Source organism: Myodes glareolus, chromosome 12 (assembly GCF_982192425.1).
Source record: "Myodes glareolus chromosome 12, mMyoGla1.1, whole genome shotgun sequence".
Taxonomy (NCBI): Eukaryota; Metazoa; Chordata; class Mammalia; order Rodentia; family Cricetidae; genus Myodes; species Myodes glareolus.
Window position 1 is genome coordinate 14,506,310 of NC_142037.1, and position 13,728 is coordinate 14,520,037.

The 13,728-nt window shown below is 43.3% G+C and overlaps 1 protein-coding gene across 6 annotated transcripts in view; it reads left to right on the plus strand.

Moving 5' to 3' along the window:
* Window positions 1-9,925, plus strand: part of Fermt2 (FERM domain containing kindlin 2) — a 79,115-nt gene extending 69,190 nt beyond the window's left edge. For 2 of the 6 annotated variants that reach the window (XM_085698468.2, XM_085698470.2), the window contains 9 exons: window positions 464-513; window positions 1,499-1,623; window positions 3,577-3,683; window positions 3,804-4,025; window positions 5,421-5,444; window positions 5,956-5,976; window positions 6,503-6,627; window positions 6,871-7,012; window positions 8,691-9,925. In XM_085698468.2, the coding sequence (XP_085554594.1) occupies window positions 464-513; window positions 1,499-1,623; window positions 3,577-3,683; window positions 3,804-4,025; window positions 5,421-5,444; window positions 5,956-5,976; window positions 6,503-6,627; window positions 6,871-7,012; window positions 8,691-8,864 (990 nt within the window). In that variant the 3' untranslated portion in view covers window positions 8,865-9,925. The remainder of the gene's footprint in view (window positions 1-463; window positions 514-1,498; window positions 1,624-3,576; window positions 3,684-3,803; window positions 4,026-5,420; window positions 5,445-5,955; window positions 5,977-6,502; window positions 6,628-6,870; window positions 7,013-8,690) is intronic. The other 4 variants (XM_085698469.2, XM_085698472.2, XM_085698471.2 and 1 more) reach the window with 2 other exon arrangements.
* Window positions 9,926-13,728: the final 3,803 nt, after the last annotated feature.

The following is a 13,728-nucleotide window of genomic DNA, read 5'->3' on the forward strand; positions in this document are numbered from 1 at the left end:
AATAGTGTTACTGACCTCTGGGGCTTCCCATTCTGACGCCCTCTCTGCGTACTTGTTTTGGGGAAGCATCATCAGGCCGTGGTAAGTCGACTTACTTAATACACTACAGAAAGAAGAGAAATGAGCCTCATGATAACCTAAATACTGCTTTTTTTTTAACTGAGGAAGGACTTATTGATGAAGAAACATTATGATTTATAATATTTCCATATATTGCTGTAAACCATTTCAGCTATATTTAGAAGTAACAATATGTTCTTGGGAGTTGTACAAATGTCATGTTGTTCAAATTTTTATTAGTTTTGTGTAGTATTTGAAAATGCCTTTGTAACAAGACCATCTAATATGATCATATTTATATCTTTAACAACTGTATTTTGAATATTAAATAAGCAGTTTTAAAATCAGATACCAAACTAAATTTAAAAGATTAAGAAAAATATTATTTTAATCCTTTACCTAGGGTGACATTACTTCAATTCCAGAACTTGCTGACTATATTAAAGTTTTCAAGTAAGTACAAAAGTGGGATAGATTTTAAATATCAATAAGAACTATCAGTTTTATAATCAGGTTCTCATTTAAATTTACAGCAATTCGATTGTCAATTATTTATAAAATAAATCTGTAAGATTTACCAATTAGATACACACTTAAAGTTAAAATCATGTTCACTAAACTAAAACCACAAAAATCATTGTTTTATTTGATCTTAAAGTCATCAGGACTGGTTGTATCATAGTTGGTAGTAGTGGCTGACATCAGTGGTCTACATTAAAAGTAACACATGGTGTCCTAGGAATGCCAGTGTTACGCCCTTGCTCAGAGCTCCAGACTCCATTGGCTTATGTTCATGTGCCGCTGGACCCTCTCTTGTAAGGTCCCAGTAAGTTTTTCTAGACTTTTAAGCTATTCATTTGTAATCTTCAAAACCGAGAGCTGAGCAGTAGGGTCGATGGGAGACAGCTGTGGTGCCAGCTCTCCACTTTCCTACTGTGCTCTGGGAAACTTGCGGTATAAGCGCTTTGCGAGGCTGGAAATATTGGAGCTCACAGAATGGAGCGCTTCTGAGAAAAGGACAATTTCAAAACTTCTCTCTATCTACCTTTTCCACACTTTCACTGTGCCACCTCTGTGTCTGGCTCTGAAGTGGCATGTCCGTGTCATGACTGACCTTTGACTGCAGTCATGTTGAGTACACATATGCACAGATTTCCACAGCCATGATGCTGTGGGCACACTGCATCTGCAGGGTTTTTCCAGATGGACAGCTTGAAGGGTGAAGTGCGGACTGGGGCTCTCTACCCTCTCGATGTTTACAATCTTCTGGAGTAGACTGAGAAGGGGGGGGCACACCAGGGAAAGCTGGCCAAAGGCAGATGATGTCAGCCCATAAAACTGGCTTTGTGTTTTTCAGCACTGAGAAATTTAACTGCTAAAACAGCCCTGACGAAGTCATGTCAAAGTGGTTATTGTCTCAATTCTGTTTGCTATCTAGGCCTAAAAAGCTGACTTTAAAAGGATACAAGCAGTACTGGTGCACGTTCAAAGACACATCCATCTCCTGCTATAAGAGCCGAGAAGAGTCCAGTGGTACACCTGCTCATCAGATGAATCTCAGAGGTAAGGGGCCTCGTGTGACCTGTGGAGGCTTTGTGCATACACCTTTGGAGGCTTTGCAGTGTTCTTGGTTCTCCAGTTTGTGTGTTCAGTTGCAAGTGGGTATTTGTTATGATCTCTGGGTGGACCCGAGTTGAAGTACACAACATTTAGCTCTCTCATCAGGTAAATTTATGATATCTCTCTCCTGATCTTTAGGATCAGAAAACATAAAGATCACTGATGTTGTTAGGGTCCGCTCATCTGCAGCCTGTGGTTGCCCTGTCTGCAGTCCTTGTCTCATCCTGCTTGCTCTTCACCCCTGATCACAGGTGGAGCTTTTAGCCTGTTTTCCTCTTCCTCATCCTCTTCTTCTGTCTTCACTTTGTTCTCCCCCAGCTTGTGAGGCAAGTCCAGGACGTTCCTGCTAGGCTCCTCACGGCCAGCTTGAGTTTCCTTTTGCCTTGTCAGGTTGAAAGCTGTGAGCAGTGGGACTGGAACTTGAGGCAGGGGTCTCCTCATTGAGCCCTTGCAGCCTGGGCCATGCTTCAGCGAGGGCTCAGCTGTTAGCTCTACTTTTTTTTATTTAATATTCTTTTTAAGTATCTCATTTTTAAGTGTGCGTGTTGTATGTACAGGTGCCTAAGTAGTCTAGAAGAGGGCATCAAATCCCCAGGAGCTGTAATGAGAGACAGTTGGAAGTTGGGAACTGAACTCCTCTCCTTATTCATCCAGAACTGCTCAGCCACGCCTCCTCCAGTCCTAGCTAAAGCTCTTACACATTCAGGCTTATGGCTAGAGCAAGAGCCTCATTCACCGTGTTGGGGGCCTCTGGTGGAAGGAGACTTACCTCTCCATCTGGGGACCAGAAGTGACATTCAGTGGTAGAGTGTGTGACGATTGTATGTTAGACCCTGGGTTCAGTTCCTAGCACCCTTTGGAAATCACTGCCAGTTTGGGCAGTGACAGTTTAGAAAAGTTCCGAGGGAAGGAGGTGGTGAGAGGTGTTGATTTTTTATTCTTCTGTGAGGTTGTGAATGTCATGGTGTTAATGGGGTCTGGCTCAAGATGCAAGGAGAGATCCTAGTAGAGTTCACTTGTATGTGCTGGGAATGAGCACCAAAGTAAGTAAGTCTGCAGGAGGCTGCCGAACAAAGCCAGCCTGCACTGGCTGGAAGCACTTTCCTGGCAGAAACTTCCTGCTGGTGCAATTGGACAGAAAAGGGGATAGGGAGGTTGGAATAAAACAGGATTTAGGGAGAGAATGTTAAAATGTGCTAGATACTGATGTCATGGTTGCATGGGTGGTAAATGATTAATTAATAGAAGAAAAGACTCCCTAGTTCAGTTTTTGATTTTTTGGGTTTTGTTTTTGTTTTTTGTTTTTTTGAGACAGGGTTTCTCCTTCACGGAGACAGCTGTCCTGGAACTAGCTCTTGTAGATCACGCTAGTCTTGAACTCACAGAGATTCACCTGCCTCTGCCTCCCAAGTGCTGGGATTAAAGGTGTATGTCACCTCCCGGCCAGTTTTTTTTATGTTTTTTTAAGGAGTATTTACAGAATCACCTTGAGAAATCAGTGAAATTTGTGTCTTCACACACCTGTTTTAATTTTACCACAACTTCCCGCTTGTTTGAAAAGTTCTAGAGAAAGACTTATAAGACAGCTGTTTGTATGTGGTAATGTTCCTAGAAAGAAGAGAGATCTCTTTACCTACAGTACCCTTTCCTTTAATATTTAAACATTTACGTGGAAGCCAAGATGACCATTTGGATTCTTAGAGTTCATAAATGTGTGTTTCTGAGTCCTTGGCTCCGGTGTGAGTACCAAAGCAGCATCAAGTCACTATCCACCATATCAAGGTGTTCTTAAAGTGTTGTGGCAGAATTCTCCGTGTTAAGATCTTTCAAAATGAGGCTAATTTATTGGCTCAGGATTTCCTTTATCTACTTTTATAATTTAATTTATTATTACAGGATGTGAAGTTACCCCAGATGTAAACATTTCGGGCCAAAAATTTAACATAAAACTCCTAATTCCGGTTGCAGAGGGCATGAATGAAATTTGGCTTCGTTGTGATAATGTAAGTTTTTCAATTAAAGTCACTTTTCTCTGACTCCCATGTGTGTTGGTTGACCAGCTATCCCTACATTTTACACCTAGGTTCTGAGCACTGTGTGGCCTTATCCCTCTCTTTCCACAGGAGAAGCAGTACGCACACTGGATGGCAGCCTGCAGATTAGCTTCCAAAGGAAAGACCATGGCAGACAGTTCCTATAATTTAGAGGTTCAGAACATCCTCTCCTTCCTGAAGATGCAGCATCTTAACCCAGATCCCCAGCTAATTCCAGAGCAGATCACAACAGACATCAATCCCGAGTGCCTGGTGTCCCCTCGCTACCTAAAAAAGTATAAGAACAAACAGGTATTTCATTCTACTTAATCAGCTAGTTTATAATACTGTGCTCATGCTTTAAATACTGTTTCCTCTTAAATGAGAGTCACCAGCTTTGGTAGAATATAAAACAGGAAATGGAGGAGGTGAGGGTCTGTTTAAACTGTTGTTAATCTTCTGTAACGTTAATAGGGCAGGGGAGTGTTTTGAGACAGGGTTTCTTTGTGTAGCAGAGATCTGCCTGCCTCTGCCTCCCGAGTACTGGGGTTAAAGGTGTGAGAAATATAATGTTATATCTCCATCACTGTCTTAACCCTAATAGAACACTTTCTTGTCCACTCTCTTTGGAATTCCTGTCCTGGAAATTAATACCATAAAAGGCTTGCTGTCCAGGAGAATGGCACGTTAGTGCATCACTCAAGGTCCTTTGCAGGGGAATTTTACTTGAGAGCCCCCCAGGATTCCTTACACTGAACAGCAGGCCTTAAAAGGAAAGGCTTCAGAGTGGAGAGGGGAGAGAGAAGACCTCTAAAATAAATAAATCATTTTTATTGACTTTTGGTTTTGTCTTTAAGGGATCATTTTAAAACATTAAATAGAATATTACCTTCCTTAAATTTAAACGTCACTTTATTAAATGAATCTGAAACAGTTTTACTTTCCCCAGAACCAGTCAGAACTTTAATCAGGAATGGTCTGTGTGTGCAGTTAAGGCTGTGTCAGCGTCATGGGCTGTGGGCGTGAGCGGTGAGGGATGGCGGAAGGAAAGTGCTGCCTAAGGGAGCCTCATGGAATGCAGATAAGTTAGAAGGGAAAGGGAGGAGGTGCTTGTTTCCCTTACCAGAGAGCTGTGTGCCACGAGACTAGTTTCTACAGGTGAACTCATTTACCTTCGAAGGATTTCAAACCTTAGTGGTTTTATTATTTCGGTGTCTGTTGTCCAGAGATGAGAGTTCTCTGCTTTTGTGTTGTGGACAGAAATGTGACCTAAAATCCTCTGTTCTGTCGTCTGTGTCAATAAGGGAATGTGTGGCTTACGGTTAAGGACCTTTCCAGGACTTTGGTCTGAATGAAATACACAGACCTTTCCAACCCCTTCTTCTCTAAGTAGGCCCAGAACCTTGTCCCCTCAAGTTCAGGTGCTTGCATGGCTGCCCTGACCTCTACCAGTGCTCACAGGCACAAGATCAAATGATTGGCTGCAGGGGATCCTGCCAAGGTACATATCAGCATAGCCTCTGATACTTAATCTGCATTTCCCTTCAAATTATGCATATTTTAGCTGAGCTTTTCCAGGGCTATTTTGAGTGAGTATGAGTTTTTAACTGTAAATAAAGAATTGTCCTGTCATACCAAACTGAAAATGATACATGTGTGGCCACAGCTCCCAGGCCCTGTTTGGCAAACGTGTGTTTCTCCTTCCAGGAAAAAGGATGCAAAAAGCAGATGGTAATTGAGGGCCGCTGCCTTTCTGTGCAGATAGAGGAGCAGTGCGTCCCTGAGCTCGTGTGTGGCCTCTGAGCTCAGCCTTAGCGTCCTTCTGAAGCTGTGCATGCCTCATGTCCTCCGCCGAGAGCTGAGGAAGCTGTCGTGGCTTTGGATTATTCGTTTTTATTTTGCCACTAAAATAATTAGCTTTGCCCTCACCATAAGAACAACAATGAGGGGAGAAAGCTTTGCCCCTTCTGTGAGCTTCCACCTTTAACTGAGTGACTGTCTGCAGTGTGCACGTCTGTGTTCTGAGTGGACGGTAGTCGCTGCTTCCTGGTTTCCATTCTCATTCCTGCCTTGACTGTTTCACCTGAGTGGTCTTTTTTCTGCATGGTTTTCTGCTAGAATTTTGGGTTGCAGGTTCCATGGCCTTTGCTTTGCTTCATTGCTGTTTTCCTGATCACCTCTCCTTTTCTTTTTTCTTTTTTCTTTCTGCTCCGTTTTTCTTTCTTCGCATTGCCATCTACAGCCAGGCTATATAAGAGATTTGGTAAGTTGGTAATACGGAGATATTTACAAAGAGAGAGAAATTAAACATTGTAAAGCCGTACTCATAGCCAAACTACCCTGGCCCCTTCCCCCGCCAAGGGAGAATTCATCCTAAAGTCAGTGTAGGTAAACTATTTCAATTCTGTTTGATTGCCATAGGACATGGATGATACCCACTATTTCTTCATGTTCAGGTCTCTAGACTGGAGCCCTGTGGCATTTTGTTGCTAAATACCAACCATAATCTGAATATAGATCTGAAAGTGTTATCTTGTCATTGCTCGCCAACGTCTGTTCACTTGGAGCCTCTCAGTCCTGGCAGGCCTACACTAGAATCCTAAATGCTTCTTATTGACACATGAAAACTGAAATTAACAATGTTACTTTATTGAAATCCCCAAGTAAACTTTAGATAGTTTTAAATTCCAATTCAACATGATTTTATGGGGCATATAATTAAAATGTTTTATCTTATTTCTATCACAAAAGATACAATATCTAATTATTTAATCCTTAATCATGTTTAGATAACAGCAAGAATCTTGGAGGCCCATCAGAATGTAGCCCAAATGAGTCTGATTGAAGCCAAGATGAGATTCATTCAAGCTTGGCAGTCTCTGCCTGAGTTTGGCATCACACACTTCATCGCGAGGTCAGTGTGCTGCTGTGGTCTGCATCTGTTGTTTGTCTACTTCGTGTACTTAGATCTTAAACACTCAAAGCAAAGCTGCTTAGATATACTAAACTCTTCTATAGCGAAACTTTAAAAAATGGTATTGTCTAGACCTTCCATTAACAACTCAAAGTATTGTGATTCTATCCTTACCTGCAGGAGTTCAGCTGTTAGGGTTGGAGCCCCTCCCATATTCTGAGGGAGTTTTCTTTAATATTACAGATTTCAAGGTGGCAAGAGAGAAGAACTTATTGGGATTGCATACAACAGATTGATTCGGATGGATGCCAGCACCGGAGACGCCATCAAAACATGGCGGTTCAGCAACATGAAGCAGTGGAATGTCAACTGGGAGATCAAAATGGTGAGCTGGCAGTAGTGTGAGGATGGCTGAGTAGTTCAGTGGGTCTGGGTTTGTTCCACAGCATTTAAGGAAAACAAAAAGGGAGAGCCTTAGGAATTCTGAACCCTGGGTTATGTGATATTTGATACCTCCATTAACTGCTAGGGCTGGTTTGACTTGTCTGGCTGGTGAGTTCTGCTATCCCCTTCCTTCTCGTACTTGTTGGTGGGAGAAGACAGTCCTCTCTGCCAAGGGTATATGAGTAGCTGTGCTCCTATGCTAGAACCTTCAAACAAACTTTGAAAGGCCACCGTTGGGTAGGTAGCCAAATTTCCAAGACTATAGCCTCATCCAAATGAGGCCCTGCAGGGTAGTCTGTATTTGCTTACAAACGAATAAGGAGATGGCTCAGCAGCTAAGAGCACTTTGCTGTTCTTCCGAAGGACCTGGGTTCAATTCCCAGCACCCACATGGAGGTTCACAACCACTAACAACTCCAGACATGAAAGGAGGGAGGGACGGAGGAGGAGGAGGGAGGGAAAAAAGGAGAGAGTCTAGGGTAGCTCAGGTACTGGGAAGAGAGAGAAAGAGAGAGCTCGCCAGCCTAGGGATAGCTCAGGTACTAGGAGTGCTTTCCTAGCGTTCCTGAAGCCCTGGTTGGTAGAGCACATCTGTCCTGGGCCATGGTGGTACAGGTTTTTAATCTCAACAGTAGCAGTGGCAGGCAGATCTCTGAGTGCAAGACCAGATTACTCCACAAGACAGACTCCAAAGCTACACAGAGAAACCCTGTTTCAAAAAACCAAAAAAAGAAAAAAATAATAATCTTTAGGATTAAAGTATAGACCATGGTTGTTACTCATTTCTCACTTAAACTTACCTATTTCATAATGTTCTCTCTGTAATAGCTAAGCCCCTTCCCATAGCAGCAGTCAGAGTGCCTGGGTGTTTACATTTCTGCTCATCTCACAGCCCCCTCACAGCTTCTAAAGCAGGCAGGTGGTCTGGACTTAACTCCCATCTGGAAGCCTCAGGTGTGGTTATTGTCCATGTGTGCACTTAGTGGCTGGCTCAGCTTTGAAAGAGTTATTTGCACTCTAGTGCCCGCTGCCTGTAGCACTGTGTAGACACGATGGGGCCCATTTTCTTTGTTACATGGACATCATATTAAACAGCTTACTGGGCCTGGTGATGGTGGTGGTGGCGCACGCCTTTAATCCCAGCACTCGGGAGGCAGTGGCAGGAGGATCTCCGAGTTCAAGGCCAGCCTGGTCTACAGAGTGAATTCCAGGACAGGGGAAAAAAACAAAAACCAGTCTTACTGTTAGGCTATTTGGCTTGGCAATTGGATCTGTTGTATCAGTTGCTATCAGGAAAGCCCATCTTTCTAAAATATTTGATCAGAATATCTAAAGGTTAAATTCTGAAGCAAATGTTAAATAAAACACAGGAAGTAGATTTTCTCCCAGGACCTGAAGAGAGACATTCTTATTAATTGCATTACCAGAGACTGCTTGGGAACTTAATGACTTAAACCCCTTGAGAACTTGCAAACTAAAGGAATGGGGGAAGGGGTGGTGCACTGTTGGTATTGTTTGGCCACACAGACATTGCTGTCCCTGGCTAATTCTCTGGGGACTGTCAGTGCTTCCTTACAGAAGCCGTTGGGGATGCTGACGGTTCTTTGTCTCTATCCCAGGTCACCGTGGAGTTTGCAGATGAGGTCCGGTTGTCCTTCATCTGTACTGAAGTAGACTGCAAGGTGGTCCATGAGTTCATTGGTGGTTACATATTTCTCTCAACTCGGGCCAAAGACCAGAATGAGAGCTTAGATGAGGAGATGTTCTACAAACTCACCAGTGGTTGGGTGTGAATAGGAAACTGTGTACAAAAACTGCACAGCCATAACAATATTTAACTTTAAAGCTATTGTTTCTTATATGCTGCTTAATAAAGTAAGCTTGAAATTTATCATTTTATCATGAAAACTCTTTGCCTTATCAGACCGGTTAATATATACACTAACAAGCATGGTTATTAATCTGCTACCATGATGCAATATGTGGACTGTGGAATACAGAACGTTCCCTAGGGCCACACATTGAAATCTGAAGTAGTGGGTGAATCGGGAACCAGCTGTTGCTAATTGACATTAGCCAAACTAAGAAACAAGCCATCTACTACCAAGTTACCCAGGGTGTAACCTATATGAAGTCTATTTATCATGTATAATGCATGTGTTTAATGTATGTCTAATTTGATGCCCTCTTTCCAAATACCCTACTTCTGGTAGCCAGTTAGCCCCTCTCCTAATATAAAATCAGGTCTGCAGTAGATGCGTGGTGTTCAATGACATCGTTGACCTTGAAGGAAGAGCTATTGATCTGTTCTCCTTGAAGAAGCATGTTATACATTGTTTCGTGTTTACTTTGCACCAGACTGTATTACAACACTCTTAGTATTCACCAGCATATTCACTGTCTGCTAAAATATGCAACCTTTGTGTTCCGATATGAAGAAAGTTCTATGAAGTATGCATTTTGTGTAACTAATGTACAAACACAAATTTTATAAAATTGTACAGTTTTTTAAAAAACTATTCACATCTAGGAAATGGCTTAAATGTAGCATCCTCGCATTTATTAAATGTTCTTAAAGTATATAATGAATATGCAATTTCAGTATCTGCTAAATTAAGAATGCCTTCATGATGGTCATGACTTGCCATGATGTCCTTAACTCTACCGCCTGCACTGGCTCTGTTCTGGTCGTTGCGCTGTTACAGTCTGCATTGGTGCTAGCTAGAAAACTCCTAGCTCACGAGCCCAGAGGGTGCAGGGAGGGTGGACTTACCAGTATTTTCTGATAATCCATGATTTAAAGACTGTATAAATGCAATTTATTTTAAATAAAAGCAAAACCTTTTATTTAACATTTCTTTTTGTACTTCTGATCTCTCAACACTACCTACATCTTGCGTTGTTAGAACGGCCGCTGGTGCTAGGCCGTGTCCTGGGTGAAGAGCTTTTCTCTCTAAGGTGCATGCTTCGTTGCTCAGTTAGACTTCAGACTTTGAATTGTGTTCCTTACCTTGACTCTAATACAGGTGCTTTTTTCCTTATGCACAGGAAGCAAAGCCTACACTGCTACAGCGGTTCTCAGCCCACCTAACACTGAGACACTTGATTGTATTTTATTTTTAATTTTATTTAGCTTTATTTTATGTGCATTGGAGTGAAGGTGTCAGATCCCCTGGAACTGAACAGTTGTGAGCTGGCATGTGGGTGCTGGGAATTGAACCCTGGACCCCTGGAAGGGCAGCTAGGTGCTCTTAACCACTGAGCCATCTCTCCAGCCCCTGTGACACTTTAATACAGTTCCTCATGTTGTGGGACCTCCAACAATAAAATTATTTTCATTGCTACTTCATAACTGCAATTTTGTTACTATTATGAATTGTAATGTAAATATCTGTTTTCTGATGGTCTCAGGTGACCCCGTGAAAGGATCATTCAACCCCCAAAGGGGTTACAGGCCATGGGTAACTAACTGCTGCCTAGACATTTTACCCCTTACCCATCTTACCCCCAGCCCTGCACTTACCCTCACCTGTCTGAATCTATGTCTGCCTTTATACCTTTTCTTCCATAAATAACCCCTAAGTTGCCTTGGAGCCACGTGTGTGCTTTTGCCTTCTCTGAACTGCCAACTGTACTTAATAGGTGCCAAGCCCAGGTTCCTGTCCCTCGGTCCAGTCATGGGGAAAGCAAACCTGTGGGTGGCAGCCTCAAACCAGAGAGGCACTTTGTAAGAACCCCCAGGAACCTACATTTGAGTTTCTGATCCCTGTGATTCACGTTCACAAGGGCACAGGAACAAGGACTATCCAAACTCCAAACAAATCCTGTTCTCAGTGAACAGGCTAGTACCCTACTAGAGGCTTCTGATGTGATAATATCAGCTGTGTGGTTTTTGTTGGTGTTGTTTTTTTCAAGACAGAGTTTCTTTGTAGCTTTGGAACCTGTCCTAGAGCTCTTGTAGGTCAGGCTGGCCTCGAACTCACAGTGCTGGGATTAGACTGCTGTCAGTTTTGTGATCTTGAAAGAAAGACATTTGCAATTCTTGACTCTTTAATGTCACACATCCAAAAGGGAAAGACAGGACCGACCGGTTCTTTCTGTGCTGTCTAGTTGTGGTTTATGTCTTAGTAAAAGGTCTAAGCAAGGCAGTGGTGGTGAAGCACACCTTTTGTCCCTAAGTGCAGGCACTTGAAGGCAGAGGTGGGTTCTCTGAGTTCAAGGCCAGCCTGGTCTACAGAGCGAGTTCCAGGACTGCCAGGGCTACACAGAGAAACCCTGTCTAGGGAAAAAAGTAGGGGAGGGTAAATTAGCAGTGGTGAAGTATGAGGCCAGCCTGGGTTCCGACCCTTAGCGAAAAGACACGGTTCAGTGTTTTAGGGTAGACACTAGCAATAGTGAACACAATAGTAAAGCATTTTTTCCCCGACTTCTCTGTGCTATATCTGTATCCAAGTCACTTGAAACATGGGCATATTCTCAGTCTGAGAGAGCTTTCTAAATCCGTCCCTTGGCTTCATGTCATCACAGACCGGGACTGCTGTCCAGAGAGCGTGACCTGTACAACTGCCGTCTACACTGGCTCAGACGTTTGCCATATCCAGAACACTTGTGGCCACAATACCAGCTCCTCTTTGTAGCCATGTAGCCGCAGCGCTGAGGCAAGGATGAGTCGACTTGCTTAATGGGTATAGCCCTAAAAGGCTGGTATAGGAGAAACTTTTTTTTTCTCCTATACCAGTAAAAAGATCCGGTTTTTATTCTGCTCAGCAATTCAGGAAGCTGTCCCTTCCCAGGAGCACTGAGCTGTTCAGCAAATTAACTGAGTCTTTATCTGTTTGAAAGGATTCGGTTTGGCAGCTCAAGAAGTGGGGAAGGAGGGAGAGAGAACCAACAGGAAGTGGGAAATCCGGGTAAGGGCAGTGAAATTCTCAGTGGATTGCAGAGCCACCCAGAACAGGAAACAGAGGTCAAAAGCTTATCTGGGGACCTTATTTCCCACTGTGCAGATTCCTCTGCTCTATTTAATTAAACAATAAAGTTTCCCAGGCTGAGCACACGTATGTCAAGAGCCCCATCTCTTACTAGATCACTTCCAGTTGAGTTTTCCTTTTGTTGTTTGTACTGAGGCCTAAATATTACTAAAAATTACAAGCACTTAAAAATAATTTGAGACCATTATTTCATGAGATCTAATTATAGTCTCCCGTGGCTTCACTGGTCAGGCATTATTCATATTACTGCTCCGGGAACTGGTCCAAGTTCAATGTTAATTAAATTTGTGATTACAGACAGCACAGTGAACCAAACAAGCCTGCAGCCGTGTCAGAGTCACTGGCAAATGCATGAGAAGACAACATTGAGCGTGGACTTCTAACCTCCAGGTCTCCAAGCTTCAAAGTAATGTGAGGTGAACAGATCCACTCTGAATCCTACTCAGCACTCAGAACACTTGCAAGAGCCAAAACTGCTCCTGAGAAATGACAGCAGAGGGCACCAGCTTTGCCCGTGGGGGACAGGAGTGAGAACAAGTCATAAAGCACAGGTAGGAAAATACCATAATGACTCCCTCCCACAGTTTCAAAAAGGTGTATCCTAACTTTAAAAAGTTAAAAAACACAGAAAGCACTGGGTAAGCTGGTGCACATTTTGCAAGACTTTTGACCACAGACCCCCAACGTGGAGAGGCCAGCCTGATGTACAATACTGAGTTCCAGGGTTACACAGTGAGACCCTGACTCAAAAAAAAAAAAACAAAAAAAAAAAACCCCAACAACAAAAAGCGTGATGTTGGCAGAGATGACCGAAACACTCACTGAAGAGTCGAGAGACTTGGAACCGCGTGCAGGGGAGCCGCTTGTTTCAGAGATCATCACAAAAGATTCTTCAGAGGGGCCACGCCTCATCTCATTGTGTGGTTACCCGAATCAGGATCCTGTGGATCAGGACTGAAGCTCAAACAGGAAATGTTCTCGTGGTCTGAGGTAAGGTATTGGTAGAGGCTCCCGTGGGGCAGCGCACAGTGTACACTGTGTGTGGTGCTCTAAACTGAGTGGAAGACAAAAGGCAGCAGGAATATGAGTTTGAAGCCAGCGTGGAGCTACATAGTAAAACCTTGTCTCAAAACAAGAAGGAAAATGTGGAGAAGGTATTGTAGCATAGTTGACTGAAGAGGAGTGCCCAGACTATAAACAAAGGCGCGTGTCTGTACTCACATCAGTCCGAAAGGAAGTGGACAAAACCCTAAGATAGTCACTTCACTGGAGTGGAAGCCTGAGTGAGCAACTGCCCAGCCTCACAGTATTCTGGAAATCGGGTACTTTGTGAAGTGTTGAGGACTGAGCCAACCAGGGCTCTCATGTACTAAACAAAAGCTCTACGCTCAACTCCATCCGCAGTGCCACCAACTGTAGTCTGTCTATCATATTGGTAACTTAGTTAAGATCTGGTGGTGCCAAGCATTGCTGGGATAACAAAGATATTTATTGGTGCAATTATAAATTCCAACATCATCAGAAGCATCTGTTGTCCTCTGGTAAAATCACTCATGCATCTAAGGATCTCGACTCCATTATTACGAATTATGTGTCTGGAGAAACGAAACGCATCCTCACGCCCACCGCTAAGCACGTTCTAGAACGTGGCACAGCTGTATTGTGG